Source organism: Crotalus tigris, unplaced genomic scaffold (assembly GCF_016545835.1).
Source record: "Crotalus tigris isolate CLP2741 ecotype Arizona unplaced genomic scaffold, ASM1654583v1 scf7180000018504.2861643, whole genome shotgun sequence".
In the NCBI taxonomy this organism is placed as follows: domain Eukaryota; kingdom Metazoa; phylum Chordata; class Lepidosauria; order Squamata; family Viperidae; genus Crotalus; species Crotalus tigris.
In genome coordinates, this window is record NW_024097043.1 from 1,464,704 (window position 1) to 1,480,889 (window position 16,186).

Below are 16,186 nucleotides of genomic sequence, written 5' to 3' on the forward strand. Positions count from 1 at the left end.
CACATTAAATACAGGAGTGTTAGCTAGTTCTTTCAAAGAATAAACTGTAAACAAATCTGGGGACTTATTCTCCTTAATAATTGTCACACAAGGGAGGAGGAAAGGGTGAGGTATGTTTAATTCAGAGAATAATATCTAAATTGTCAGGTGAAAATGCTTACATTCTAATGTTTTTAAGAAATCAAATAAGAAAGTATTGTTTCTTACCAAATGGAGCTTTTCTTCTCCAGTTCCAAAACACACACACATTCACACACACATATACATGCAGTGGTGGGATTCAGCCAGTTCACACAACTTCAGCAGAACCGGTAGCTAATTTTTTTGTTGCCCAGGCTTCCGGAAGCAGCATCCACACAGAGAACCAATTGCTGGGGATTTGCATATAACTATATGCATATGTTTCTTGAATTTTCCCTACCTCTTCTTTCATACTGTTTGAAGAAACTGTAATGTGCTTCATTTACACTGAGCTTCCTGGCGGTCAGTTCCAATTCTCTCTTCAATGAGCATTACAAATGCCTGTTTACACTAGATCAACCAGCTTAAACCAACTTTGGGCTATGTGTGTATCCCTAACTAGATTCCTAATTAGATAAGAGATACTGTATGCATATGAATGTGTATGCATGGTTCACCAACTATTGCTGTAGATCAGGAGTCTTCAAACTTGGCCCTTTTATGACTTGTGGACTTCAATTCCCAGAATTCCTCAGCCAGGCATGCTGGCTGAAGAATTCTGGGAATTGAAGTCCACAAGTCATAAAAGGGCCAAGTTTGAAGACCCCCTGCTGTAGACAGACAGCTGCACTTACAGAATGGATTTTAAAATGAGCAAACAGGAAAGCCTATTTATCATTCTCCATGCCTAAACAGCTGATTAGTAATAATGATGGACTGTACATTTACATTTTTACACTGGACCAGCAAGTTTGTGTTCTGCATCATTGCTCGGTTCAGTCACAATTTCTATAACAACTGACATAAAACAGAATCGTGCTTGCTTTAAACAGAAACTTTGTAAAGATTTGCTTCAGGTCCCATGCATGGTAATTCTTAATTGCTACTGTATATAAAATTGCAATCAAAATCACTCTCATTTTTTCCTCCTGTTAATCAATCTCATCTATCTTACAATATCTAATTAATTGGGGAATAGATTTTTTTAAGAAACCTTTTACAGTCCATGACCAAAGTTTTAAAAGGACCAATAGTAGACAAACTTTGTGATAGATAGATATTGCCTTAAATCTGAGCCCAGCCACCTGGCCTGTTTTCTAAAATCAAAATAATACAACCTCTCTCGAGTTTTATTCCTAATGTGGAATTCCAGAGGCTTTTTAAGAATTACTTTAATCACTTACAATTCATGACAACAGCTTGTCTTTTTATACAGTATATTGAGAGGACACTTTCCTTTTTTTCCTTATGATCTTATAGATAATTTCCTCTATTTGTTTTGCTAATTAAAAGTGTCCATATATGAATTTTTTTAAAAAATCCCAAAACAAGACAATCTCCCCCATTGCTATATCACATCAGATGTTCAATTTCTGGAAGCAATTCAGCTGCAACTGATGTGTTTGAGGCCGTTTTCTCTCATTTATTTCTTATCCTTGCTGAGAATTGTGATTCTCTCAGTACAGGTAATCCCTACTTGTAGAGGATAAAAAAAGTACTCTGAATGATTACAAATAGAGCTTGTGACAGTAAACTAAAAAAAAAAAATCTCCTTTTAAGTTTTCCAAAAGTGAAAACTAATAATTTAATTACATAGGTCTTTACCATATGTAAAATTGTCCCAGATCTGCTGGCTTAGAGTCTTAAACAGTTTAGGTAATTTGATCAGCTCTGAAGCTCATTTTATGTCTATACTGGAAACAGTTGCTTTGGCTAATATATGATATAGGTTTCTTGTGAGTAAAACATTGAGCATAATTATCTACCTACATATTCCACACTGAGCTTCTGGAAAGAAGTTGTTTTAAGAAATTAGTATGTCCATGTAAATGTATTCCCCAGCTAGAGACATTGTGATGGGCAAGGCCATTCAAGGATTTCAATATTATAAATCAAGTGCTCTAAATATATGTATGCTATTAGCAAAGAAATCCAACTGGATGATGAGCAAAAAGGCATCTAGTTTCTTACAACTAATGAAATTTTGGACTAGCTCTCTCCTTCCCAATAATTTCATTGAAGGTTGTATTATACAGATAAAACTAATACAACTACATAGTACAGAAAGATATTTTAAAAATTTAAGAAGTGCTGAAAAGGGGAAATAAAAGGAACAAAAACAATAAAAGAAAAAAAACCTCTCCCTTTATCCACAGCAAGCATACTCAACAACTTATCACTAATATAAACAAACACCTCTTCCACTCCACACCTCACCCTATTCTCTATAAGACTGTCTCTAAAACATCCATGTTAATCAGCAAAACCCAGTAAGCATTATCAGAAATAAGTCTTATAACCTTTATCTATTATACCCAGTTTGAACCTTTTTGTATTTATATTTAGTTATATTTAAAAGATCCCCCCATTTCCTCTATTCAGAGTCTAGTCCCAGTCAAAAACAATTAAATGTTACCAGAAATAACCATCATCATCCTATCCCAATCAGAAAACCATTTAACCCCACCAGAAAGAGCAATTCATTATTTTAACCTTGATCTAATAAATTGATTTGTATTCAGTATTCTTTCCCCCAAGGATCTTTGAATTCATCAAAGAAAGTTCTAACATCTGCTTTCTCATACTTTTTTTTTCTCTTTTCTTGCAAAATTCTTGTCATTTTTGTCAGGCCACTTTTGCAATTCTAGTGTGACAACTCCAGCAAACGTCTTTTATAAATCCAATATAAGAAAATTATCCACATCCCTCTTCTGATTCATTATTTGTACATCTTTTAATATTTTAAAAATCTTCATTCAATTTCAGTTTGTAAATCTATTATTTCCATCTCTTTCTTATAGGCTATAATTTTTTAAATCATCGGTAAGTCAATTTCAGTTTTATTCAATGGGATTTATTCAATAACACCTTCTGATTTTATTATAGCAGAAATCTCCAACCTTTCTGGCTCCACAGAGCAGCAGCAGTGGCAGTGGGGGGGGAGGGGATGGTTTTGTGTGCGTAACCTAATCCTGCACAGGCGCAAATGAAACTTTGTGCGCTTGCCCGCCACTTGTGCTGCATGTTCCCAATAGACCCCAGACCAGTACCAGCCCATGGCCCAGAGGTTGGAGAATCCTGTATTATAAACATCAATAACTCAAAGACTTCCTTCACCCCTTCATCAAACATTTATTTTAAGGTAGCCATTAGGTGCCCTCTAGTGTTGAACTTTCAAAGTCATCTTATCCGTTTCAAAGTATAAACAAGAGCATTTTCCCATGAAAGAGGATCCTTTCAATTAGATTCAGTCTTAAATCAAGTCAACTTCATCCCTTGAGCCATTTAAATTTTTCTAAACCCAGCAGTAATTATTATGTTGCTGTATAATAAAAATGTTACAAATCTTAAACTTGAGGTTAAACTTTTTTAAAAAAGAATTGAGGGAAGCTCACTTGTAATTTCAATAAAATTTGCCAGACTGAAAGTTCTCAATCTTTTTAAAAAAATGGCCAAATGGGAGAAAAATTAAATACAAAGTGATTAAGAGATGAACCTCAGTCCAATATATGGTCCATATAGACAATATTAGTGCTCTAAGCACAAAGAAATCTCACGACTTACAATTCATAATGAGTTGATCACAAAAAATATGCATTTCCTGCTGTCTGCTCACAAAAACAGCTGTGTGGGGTACATGGCAGTAATATGGCAATCTCTCTTTACTTTGGAGAGATGTTGGCAGCACAAAAGCATTTGGATGCCATTTTTAGCCACAACATGTTTCTCTAACATCAGTTTGCCATGATGGTTCACTGGAAGCTTGAAAGTTTGGGTTAACTCTCAAAGAATACATCTCAAATTGTAGTCAAAATTGTTCCTAATGTCTCTTCATTGCTTCTTGATTATTGGCAAGCAATGGAATTCCTACTTGCCACCCTGCATATAACTACCACAATAGTGGTTTTAACCTTAATTACTGACGAGACTTTTTATTATGAATCTGAGAATCTCTGGTTCCAGAATTAGCAGAAACAGTCCATATTTTGTAGCCTTTTTAGAATATAATATAGGGAGTGAGTAAACATTAAATTACGGATAACACAATACTTTGCCTTAATCCAGACTTTTCCTATCTGATGTCCTTCAGAAGTTTGGAGCCAGAGCCTTTGGCTTTCCTAGATTGGAAATGGGAGTTGAAGTTTTGGAGGGTAGCAGAGAAAGACTGTCTTAATCTCTCAGGGCATGACCCAGCCAAAGTTAAATGTGAGCAATTTAAGCACATAATTTAGCATTGACTCATATAAGTGTTGGCATTTGGCTTAGTCATGCCTGCCTAGTTCCATGAATGTACTTCATTTTCTTTGTTTCTACAGGAATGAGCACAAAAATAAAGGTCCTGTAGCATCTCTTATGCAGTCTTCCAATTGGACAGCTCACTTAATCTGAAGGCTTCTGATTTCTTTGTTGTTCTCTCGACCTTTTGTTCAAGAACAATTCATTTCTATCAGAACTTGCAGGAATTTCCTACAGTTTTGTTCCACTCCAGCCACCTTGCATTGCCTGGCTATTTTCTATTTGTTTAACTCAAGAGGAGCCCCAGAATGTTAGGATTTCAGCTTTCTCGATTCAATGGCTTTATTCTTACCAGGTTATTAATTTTTTAAAAACATATCTATAAAAAACCCTGCACTGCCAGCAGTTTTGGGGAAAGGCAGCTGCATCTAATGATAGCACCTCTAGGTAAGAATCATTTTTAAAATAAACAGCAATGTTGCTGGGACAATCCACAAAAGAAGGGGCCAATACACAGTTGTACATAACAATTTTTGCAAATATAACAGCCCCACTAGAATAAGATAGGCAGAGGAAAGGAAATGGTGTGATAGTTACTTTTCCTTCCTTAACTAAAAACTCAATGGTTGCTTAAATTTTCTTGTTTGTGAAAAAACATTGAAAATAAATGGTAGAAATAAATTGAAATAAAATGGTAGCTTTTGCATTCAGAGGAGAAGTCTGTTTCATTGTACATGTTCTTGGAGATTAAAATACTTGGTAATCACATGCACACATTAATGGGTACATCTACATGTCAATCCATGTAGATTATTATTAGCTTTAATATTGGATCTTGTGTTCAGGTTTCAATTTTCTGACAATTTTTTCTCTCACACTAATCTGAATCAATAGATTCCAAAGGAGTGTGTGTTTTCTCTGGATCAGTGGAGCCTTATAAAATATCGCACTAAGCAAGAACAAGCCATGCAAAATATTTGTTCCACTCTACATTGCCCTGATCAGATTCTACTTGGAATACTTAGTTCTGTGTTCCATAGTTCAGAAAGGACATTGACTAACTTCAGAGGAGGGTTACCAAAAGGGTGAGGGATCTGGAAACCAAGCCTTATGAAGATCAATTAAAGCTTCTACATTTGTTTAGCCTACAGTTCAATTGACTGAGGGAAGATATTTGATTCTTCAAATATCTGAAGATTATCCACAAAATGAGTGGACTTATTTTTTATTGTCCCAGAAGATAGGGCCAAAATTAACAGGTTAAAATTATGAAATAGGCAAGATTGATTGTATAAGCTTTCAGCCAAAGGAAAGCTGCCACATAATATAGTGAGGTCTTCAATGGAAATCTTCAAACTGAGGCTGGATTGTCATCCCTCAGAAATACTCTACCTGATCCTGCTTTGAACAGGGAATTGAACTAAGTCTCTTCCAGTTCTATAATTCTAAACTGGTGAAGTATATTTGCTTATTTGACCAAATGGATGCTTGGATGATGAAATAGAGTTATATAGAAATATATCCTCAAATTTTACATTAAATTTCTTCTCCAACTAAATTATTTTAGGAAGTTGTTTAAGTGTTGGACCATTGTATAAGCAATGAAGGAAGATGAAACTGTTACCTAGGTGGATTGATATATATAGACAATACTAAGTTTGTTCAGCTGAATTGGTTGCTTGTTTAAGCTTAGTCTATTCAGTAAACCTGAGAGGTAATTATATGAAGAAGTATGACTGAAGAATTTGATTGATTGGTTGATTGATTGATTGATTTGCTTATTTATTGTGTGTCACTCATCTCATTTAGAAGTGACTTAGAATTACACTTCAATGAACATATTTTATGCTGCTGTTCTACAGCCATTTTCATATTCTTGGTTCACCCAAAAGATCTGATATCAGAAACTGGAAAATATATTTAGTTGTTTTTTTAAGATATCAGTAATTTTACTGTTGCTTGAGGCAGGACTATACATTATCTGAGTTTGAATAATTCCCTCAAGACAATAGAATAATGTAGCAGCATTGTAAATATTAATATTCAAATTAAAGCATATCTGACAGCTTCTGCTTGAACACATTTACAAACAGGAGCCAACCTGCTCATTAGATAATCTGTTTTAACATCAGCCTGCTTTTGCAGTTAGTATTTTCCCCCCACATATTCAACCAGAGTCTATCTTCTTGTAACTTAAATGCCTTTTTTTGTTGCCTGCACTCTAGAATAATAAAGCAGAGGACATGATCTTTTGGTATTTTGTACTGACATATCTCCTTTTAGCTTCCTCACAATGAAATCTATCTATTTTTCTCAGCCTTTCCTTGTAGGACCTAGTGTCCATCTTTGTTACCCTACCTGAACCCATTTTTATTTATCTGCATCCTTAAAGTGTGGTGCACAGAACTGCACACAATACTCAAGATGGGGTTGCCCAATGCAGGAGAGAACAGATACTTCACATGACATGTGACCAGTGTTGTAGTAGTAGTAGTAGTAGTAGTAGTATTGATTTGCCTCTGAATAGAATTTATTTTAGATGCCATTATAGTTAAAGCATATTTGCCTCCAAGGATAGTAACAGCTATATTGAATTTTGTTTTCTGCTTTTGTTAGGATAAGAAGAGCTTTTTTAAGTTTCTTGGTTGATAAAAGAAGAAAAAGCAATTAGAAATAATGAGGGTGTTTTTTTTCCTGATGAGGTGAAGTAGAGTAATTCCTAATTGACATTTTCAACCAAGATGAACCTTTAAGCAGATTAAATTAGAGGAATAATCTCATTGTGGCAAGGAATACTAAGATAGAAAGGCTGTTGCTGAGCTGTATCATCACAGTCTTTACATGGATGAAATGCACATATTTTATTAAAATTGCAAATACAATAACAGATGAAAATTCTACAGATAATATTAACTCCATGGTTTAAGAATGGACAAGAAACAATTTAGAAATAATTTAGATGCTTTGCAATTTCATTCTTCGTTTGTAAGAGCAACATCAGCTTTCCTGTGACAAAGGTCTAGTGTTTGGTATGGCATAATAGTGCCCAGGGAACATCTATCTAGTAAGTAGCCTAATAAACTGACAGCTTAAATAAATGGAATTCAGTTTTCTGTTTCTCAGAAAAACCAATCAAGTAATTTTATTTATTCAATGACACACTTGTATATGACTCTTTGTGACTCTATCAAGAGTCACTAGGATGGTGGACTTAGCTACTAGATAATTTCCCATCTGCTGGCTATATTCTGGTATCATAACCTTTTGCTTGTATGAATAGAGGTATTTGTCTCTCCAAAGAAGCTTTCACTTATTTTTTGTGTTTTATAAAACTAAAGAGAGTGATGAGGAAAGAGAGAAAAGAAAGACCTGCCTGGCAACATTTAAGCAGAAGGTTGAAATTATCTTTTTTTCAACTACAGTCTCAGCAGTGATTCCTGAATATGTAGTGAAACCAAGTGTCTTATTCGTCTCTCTCAAGCCACCTCACAGGGTTGTTGTTATGGGGAAAATAGGAGGAGGAAAATATTAGGTATGTTCGCCATCTTGAGTCACTTACAAACTAATACAGTTAGGATAACATCTAATAATAAATAAATAATCCATTTAATTAGACTTTGTCGAACAAATCTAAAAGGCACCAGGCTGAGGACTTATACAACCTATATTTTTATTATATCTTTTTTTAATTATAGTTTTGAGAATTTTAAGTATGGCAGCATTTCTGGGACCAAAAGAGCCATGCTGGATCAGTCCTACAGCCTTAAAATAATATACAGAAAAAACTTGGAACTCTAACATGCTTGCTATCAGAAGTTGATTAGGTGATTTAATTGCATTTGAAAAGATTATGCTAGATGTATGAAATAACTTGTTCTGATATGTGCAGGTATAGTGCAGCTCTCTGTAAGCTTCATGGGTATGTATTCAATGAAAGTTTTAAGTGACACATTGGAACTGAATAAGGTAATTCATCCTCAACATTAATCTTCCAGTCTGTACTGGCTCAAATCTTCCTCTCTCAATGCTGTTGAAGATATGAATAGATTCTAAAATAGGCAAGCTATGAAAAACAGGTCAGGCTATTCTTAGAGAGAGGTTTACATTAGGTTATAAAAAAGCATGGGGAAGCTAGAATAAACTTTAATATATGGTGAAACTGGGCTAGATCAAAAGGAGTATGACATAAGGGAATAGAGAAGAGAGAGCTGCTAAATTTCAGCCTGAATCAGATACTACCCTGGACCTCAGAAAATGCACATAAGAAAGGGATGGGCTTTCAGTGATGCGGTCATGGCTGTTGTCTTTTTTGCCCTTCATTCTATGACAGCACTTCCTACTGTTCCTAGCCAACAGTGACGATGCCTGAGAACTGTTGAAGTTGTAGCCCAATATACCTGCAGGTCAGCAATTTAATAACAACTGTCATCAGGGGCATCCATGGAGAATATTAAAAAGAAGTCAAGTGGGTGGGATGACTGAATGGTTGAAGCCCCACCCTTTCATCTGTGCATTGACATGGCAAGTATATAAAGTGGGGGGGGGGGCAGGCTTCAATTGTGAGGTCACACCTCCCTATATACATATACATATACACAAACACATTAACATACATATTACACAAGAGCATGAGACATTTCAGCTGATTCATGTGCTAGAGAAGATGTGCCAATTTTTTCTCTCAAAGGTGTGCATTATCTGCATTTGGAAAAGCTCTTCTTTGGAGACTGTTGGTGTATCTTATCTTATCCACATTTGTCTGTCTTTTCAAGGGAGATCGACCATGGGCTTTGAACTCTTATCTAGTTGTGTTGTGTAGTTGGAACAGCGAGGCATTGAAGACACTGAGTTGAAATAACAGCTCTTTATTCAGTTCTCACAGAAGCAAACTCTAGCACAGTGGTTCTCACCTGTGGGTCGGGACCCCATTTGGGGTCGAATGACCATTTCACGGGGGTCGCCAAACAACGCAGTCCACCATTTTTCCCCCTTTTCCTTAGCTGTGCTACTCCCTTTTATTCTATTGGCTTTTGAAAGCCAATAGAATAGACTCTCTTGAATAGAGTCTAATTCTATTGGCTTTCAAAAGCCAATAGGAATTGTCCAGGCTGTCTCTGCCCTGCTGAGCCCACCAAAAGTCCCATTCTGCAAACGGTGCTGCACCAGTTGAGTAGTCCTTGACTTACGACCGGTTGAGTAGTCCTCGACTTACGACCGGTTGGCATTAAAAAGGTTGAGAACCACTGCTCTAGCAGCTGCTTGACTTATATTTATACGGACCACCACTAGGCGGCGGTCAATCAATTTAAAGTACTCATTCCCGCCTAAAACAAAGGTTTAAAGTTATACAGACAGTCTATAATTCAAATAGAACAATCAGTTAACTGTTTTTATAACAGACCTTATGAATTGCTTAATACATAACAAGTTCCAGTTCACATATTGGATGTTCCTTTACTAGCAGATTCTGCTTCTTTCAAACATGTCTTCCTTCACACCTTTTGCCTGCTCTTGTAAATAATTAACCTTCCTTTAAGATTTTCAAGGAAGGTTCAGCCTCAGAAACAATTCTTGAAGTAAATCCTGCTGAATCTTACCCAGAGCAATCAATCAAATTATACATGAACTCAGCCCTTGATTTGATTTGTTCCCACTGTAATTCAATAATTATGTGAAATAGTTTATTTTTCATTATTTTATTATTAATTTTTCATCAAGAAATAAAATGCAGATGCTTTATGATGGGCTGAGGAAAATCAGCCTGTGATATGGAAATCTATTGTATGTTAAATTCTCCTTTCCCTTCCTTTGAGATTTCTCTTTGGATCAAGACTTTTCAAACTGCAATTTTTTTCCCATATCCATGCCTTTTCTACAAAGACTCAGCAACCCAAAGTATGGTTGAGCCATGAATTTAACCTTCATATCCCCTGGATTTGGAACTTTGCATCCTTTTTATTGAAGTATCCAGCATACATGAACACTTGTTGTAGCAGTTATTTCCCAGCTGCTCCTGAGCAAGAAAATGAAACTATCTGTTGATAATTGTTGTCCTTGAAATTAATATAACAAAGACTGACTCTTTTGCAATTTTGCTACATGGATCTTCAGATTAAGCATTTCAAGGTTCCCAATCACTGTCACTTTATTATTTTAATATCCTTTTCTAAGTAAAAAAAAAAAACCTTAATACCACTGAATGGACCATTTGTTTTTATAGTTTATTTATTTATTGTATTTCTATGGCTGCCCATCTCTCAAAGGTTAACCACTATTGCTAACTAGATCAAGATTTACTTCCCAGAGTTAGCAGCTACCTATAAAAGTGTTGCAGATGCTGCCACTACAATTATACCAGGAAGTCAGTCTTCTCAACTCAATTTAGGTGAGATGGGCAATACAGAAATGGAATGAATGAATGAATGAACTTAATTATCCTTTTGATATATTAGACTAGCTGCTTTAAACCCATCGGCTTGGGGATTATTAAGAGTTGTGGGATCCTTGGTGTTCTCTGATCTTGTTTTATTGCAGAAGTTTCATTACCCAACTACATAATTAGAGTTGAAGTTCAGTGCATTTAAGGGGCAACAGGAAGTGAAAGAATGCTCTAAATCAGGGGTGTCAAACTGCCAGCCCACAGGCCAGATGCATCATGGCAAAACTGTGCCCACCCCATTGCCGGCAACATTGCAACACGTCACGTGAAGTTGCAAGTTTGACATCTCTGCTCTAAATAGTAAGAAAAGCAATTTCAGGCTCTTCCAAAACTGCTAATTGCTCATCATAGTCTGCACTTTCTTTCATAATTACCAGAGCCCACTGATTATGTACAAGCAAGATTTTTTAAAAAAAAAAATAACACCAGGAGCTAAAATCCAATTAAAGCTAGGGAGGCAGATTCTTTCTAATCTATACAGTTTCATATGAGTTAATTCATCAGGCTGTGTGAAATCCCATGTCTACATTAGTTTTAAATATACAGCACATGAATAACTGAAGAAAACTAGGAAAATCAAATCTTCACCAGGGCAACGTATTGAACTAGGCAGCACATAGATGAATAACTATTTAATTTATTCACATTTCCTTATCACTAAGAGACCCATATAGCCCCAATCAACTGTCTAGCAGAGTGTGCATTTATGTTAATTTTTACCTTAAAATTTGCAATATTCCAAGGAGCATAAAATTGAAGGATGACAGACTATGCTCTGCAGAGCATATTAGTCAAGAGGTAGGAACAGCTACATTCAAATTCATATTGAAAACCTTTAATGGGCAAGTCGTTCAAAGATCTGTTTTCCTTGTTTTGGGGATTTGTGTTCTAGGAAGCAAAATTTTAGGCCTGAACAATATCAATCCAGGCCCAGTTCTAAAGAAAGTGCCTATCTGTATTTTGGGGTGTGTTCTGAATGACACATTTTCTGTCTCAAATCATTCTCTTTCCCCAAGCTCTTGTTTTACTTATCCAGATGGTCAATGTGTACTTACAAAGGGTGACACTTAAGTAATGCCACAGCAGAGTATCTGATGGGAAGAATTCTGAGCAGGCAGGCAGTTAATAGAAAAAGTAGTTAACCTGTACAGACTGTGCCTCTAACATTCTTCTGATCCAAAAGAAAGCCATATTTTATGCTAAAATAAAGCATATTGTCAAGGTATTGTTATGACATACCTGTGGGTACTGTTTCTATTTCACTCCTTGGTGGTCTGTCTTATTGTGAACTAACTAGGCAAGCCAGAAAGGATTGTTTTGGGCTCTGGAGCTAGGTGTCTTTGATGTCTTCCTTTGAACAGGACATGCATCCTTTCCATGGTTAATGTGTCATGCTTCAACTGATGGGTCACTGCTGCCTTTTAGGGTGAGGCTCATTTTGCATGCAATTTTGATTTTGTTATTTAAACACTACTAAAACTTCAACACTACTATATACACAATCAATACTGCTTGTAATGCCTTGTTTATTTTGTCACTGGAATACATGCAAGACTTCAAAAGAAATCAGTCCAATGGCAATAAGAACCAGCTTCATGTCAACACTGGAGTCTATTTATTAAATAGAAATCAGCATATGTTATTAGAATAGGAACACAGAAGTAACAAAGAGATAATAATGCAACCAGGAGAAAAGATACAAAGCTGCCTGTAATATATATTGTTTTTTTTCTTTTCAGGCAACCAATTCTTGTAATTTGGGAAAACTGGCAGCTAGTCAAGCCATCTTGATCTAATCATTTCCTTCATCTCTTATAGGACCAGATATTGATAAGTATATAATGACAGTACAAAACCTATAGCCAGCATGAAAAAAACTGGAGGTCTTTGCAGTGAATTTGGCATGATAAATACTTTTTGCAAATGAAATTTCAGAGGATACCTTTCTTCACAACAGTTCATTATGTACTCAAAACAATGCTAAATCCCCTTTCAATAAACAAACTGGACTTTCTCATAAGGCAGTCACCATCTCTACAAGGAACCCTTCAGTTGTCCTCCACCACCATTAATCATTTGCTTCCTTACCACAGTGCCTTAGTGTACCCTCCACCATTGTGCTGTCTTCCAGATGAGCTGGACTAGAGTTCTAAGTTAACACATCAGGAGGCCACCAGGCTGGGAAAAGGTGACTGAATAGTCACCAGATTGCTCTGGGGCACATGCTTAATAGGCCAATTTTTGTACCACTTTGTAGGGGAAGTTGCAGAAGTCAATATTCTCAAAGCAAATGTTGCTAGAAACAATTTCACTTCTGGTTGTTCAACAGAGAAGCAATCAGATACATGCTCACCACTGAGTATAAATAGATCCTTTGCCAATTTTATTCTGAAGTCTTTGCAAGATCCTATATGACTAACTGCCTCTCTGGCCCAAAAGATTGTTCTTCATACACTCATACAGTTCAGGTCATCATTTTAGGTATCTGAGAGGCGAGATGAAAAAGGCAGCAATCTTTGCTGTAAAAAAAGCAATTCTAAAATCCTGGCTAATTTGTCCATCTGGGTGCAGCTGTCCTATGATGCACAGAAATCTTATAGCAGGAAAAATGTGTATTATTACTTGTTCTCCTGATTGCATAATTTCAATAGCATATTTCCCAAATACATCCTTCAAGAGAAGAGGTTCTATCTAAGCTGTATGAGTGTATACAATCTTTATCCCTCAAGTGGTACTATAAATGATTAGGATAGTAGCCAGGGGATAGTGAACAACAAAGTAGTGTAGGTCAAGAAAATAATGTTTTGATATGCAACACTATCAAACACTCCCAAGTCAATAACTTCCAGTAACACCCCAAAGAATGCTTGCTCTGTTGCTCATAAACACAACGTATTAGTGAAGTCAAGCTATTAATTTCAAGGCAAACTGAAGAAAACATTGCTTCCCCAAGAATAGAAATGGTAGGGTCCAATTCAGCGATTACAGGCAACTCTGTCAGATGTGGCTTCAAACTGTATTCAGAACATAATTCTAACAACCCCACTAATGATCAGTTGATAAAATCTAGCCACTGTGTCATGTTCTGGCTTCCTCCTCTTGTGATGGTAGAGTTGAAAATCTGGTAAAGTCCACACAGATCCATGATGCGGGTGCAATCATAAGGAGACAAAAGGAAGCCACAATGTATGTAAAAATCTGCTGCCAACCAGGAATACATACCCAATGGAACCAATGGAACACTCTCTCAGTAACACAAACTGAATTGATCTGCTAATTCCCCAAGCAGGAGATTCTGGTTGTAGAGGCTTTGTGAATTCATGGATTACCAACAAAACCTGATTTTCATTGTCACTATTCATGGATGGAAGCTGAGATAGCAGATGCCTTTCACAATGAGTAACCACCAACTAAACCACTTGGTCTAAAAGTAGGAGGGAATGGCTACCAAGGGAAATTATGTCTTCTAGAAAGCCTGTATCAGTTGTTCTCATCTCAGAAGTCTCGAAGTATTATCCAAAAGGAAAAGCTAGTCCTTTCTTTAACCAGAGAAAGTGAGAAGCATTTTTATTAACACCCAACAGATCATCTAGATCTTTGATTTAAAAATTCATCATCAGCTTTTATTCTACGCTAATATACAATAAAAAGAGAGATCCTCATCAATGCTGTAGCATCAAAACTGAAGTCTCGCTAGTTAAATCCAAATAGCCCCCACTTTTTAAAAATGGCAGAATGTGTGTAACTTCTAATAACTTGCTAGAAAATTCAATCTCTGAGGTCAATCTTTGGAGGTGAATAAAATGGGAGGGGGGGGGAGAAGCTTGAGTTTAGAAAATACTTATCCAGATGCAAGCCTCTAAATGAGAACCAGGAGTACAGCAGAAATGTGGGCTAAGGAAGATTATGGCAATGGATTCATGACTAGTATGTTGAATGCAAAAAGTTGGAGAAGCCTTGGGAGAAATGATTTCAGGTGGAAAGAGCTTGTTCTAGAATGTCCATGGCATAAAAAAGAAGTCTATTAGTCATGAATGGCTATCCATTAGGTCATTTCCCCATCCTTCCATCACGACTGGGGTTTTGATCAGGAGTGGCTTTAATATCAGCCTGCTGAGTTTGTCAAAGGGTCCGTGGATCCCTCAAAGGAAAACCCTGAGCTACAATCAGAATCAAAAGCAAAACCATTCCCAGTTATCTCTTTCAAGCTCCTAAGAAATACTGGAGGAATCTGCACCTTGCAGCTCTCAAGGAAGGCTGTTTTCAATAGGTGCATGCCTTTGGAAAGCAGGAGCAGCAGTTTATCTATCTATCCATTATGCAGCAATGACCAACAGCATTTAGATTTCAGAGTGGCAAGCAGGTAATGAGCCCAAGGTGCAGCCAAAGCCTCAGGAATATTTTTTATATATTTATATATGTGTGTATATATAGTGGCTTTTAAGTAGACTATTATATACTGGCTGAGGAGAAATGCATAGAAAAAAGGCAGGAGTCCCAACATGGCCTCACTCCATAGTGCCAGAGAGCTCATATTCACTCGGTAAAAATGCCCGGAGTAGGTGCTCTCAGGAAACTGAGACTGCCACTCAACAAGGAAAACCTGTGCTTCTTACATTTTCAATTAATATTGCGCCATCTTGAGTATGAGCAGACATTCTGTCATCGATTTTCTGGGTGTCCAGAGAATAACTGAAGGCAAAAATCCTTCCTGATCATCATCTTCCATTTACATCTCGCTGAGATAGAAGCCCAATTTAGCAATGGACATTTCCTTCCGAAGCCTCGTGACTTCCCAATACATCAATTCCACTGTGGGTCAAAGGAAGACATTAAACAGAGAAGCAAGTGAGAGATCGTTGTAGCAGAAGGCAAACCTGTTTGCTCTATGCTAGCTTCCCCAATGTACTGCTCTCCTGATCTTGGGACTTCAACACTCATCAGCTCAGCCAGCATGGCCAAATGATCAGGAGTCATGAGCATCATTTGAGGAACCTCTCCTTTCCCTTCGGAAAAGCCACTTCGTATTTTAGCAAGAGATCCCCTCTTGCTAAAATATGAAGGTAGAGGAATTGACGTGTAGCATCTGTGTTCCACTGACACAAAAGCAAGATCCTTGCCCTACAATAATGGCTACTTCTCTATGGATCAAAAGGTGGGGAGAGGGGTGTTACTATTGTCCTTTGCTTAACAGTATAATAGCTTCTTTTTCCACCACCATAAGCCCTCCACTTTCTCAAATTACATTTTGACTCTGGACTCAGATTTCTTTTATCCAAGCGCTGTCTTAGTTGTGGCTCTTCCTCCTGTTCACAAGGTTATTCCTTCTGC

General features: G+C 36.8%; 2 protein-coding genes across 11 annotated transcripts in view; one reads left to right on the forward strand and one right to left on the reverse strand.

Moving 5' to 3' along the window:
* Positions 1-5,412, forward strand: part of LOC120312451 (acyl-CoA 6-desaturase-like) — a 39,742-nt gene extending 34,330 nt beyond the window's left edge. The window contains exons 13-14 of one of the 3 annotated variants that reach the window (XM_039353180.1): positions 2,982-3,003; positions 4,497-5,412. The gene's annotated coding sequence lies outside the window, so the exon portion shown is untranslated. Of the gene's footprint in view, positions 1-2,981 lie in introns of all 3 variants that reach the window. The other 2 variants (XM_039353179.1, XM_039353181.1) reach the window with 2 other exon arrangements.
* Positions 5,413-12,361: 6,949 nt separating this feature from the next.
* RAB3IL1 (RAB3A interacting protein like 1) overlaps positions 12,362-16,186 on the reverse strand; it is a 35,524-nt gene continuing 31,699 nt past the window's right edge. For 7 of the 8 annotated variants that reach the window (XM_039353183.1, XM_039353182.1, XM_039353184.1 and 4 more), the window contains one exon: positions 12,362-15,667. In XM_039353183.1, the coding sequence (XP_039209117.1) occupies positions 15,585-15,667 (83 nt within the window). In that variant the 3' untranslated portion in view covers positions 12,362-15,584. The remainder of the gene's footprint in view (positions 15,668-16,186) is intronic. The other variant, XR_005557901.1, reaches the window with a different exon arrangement.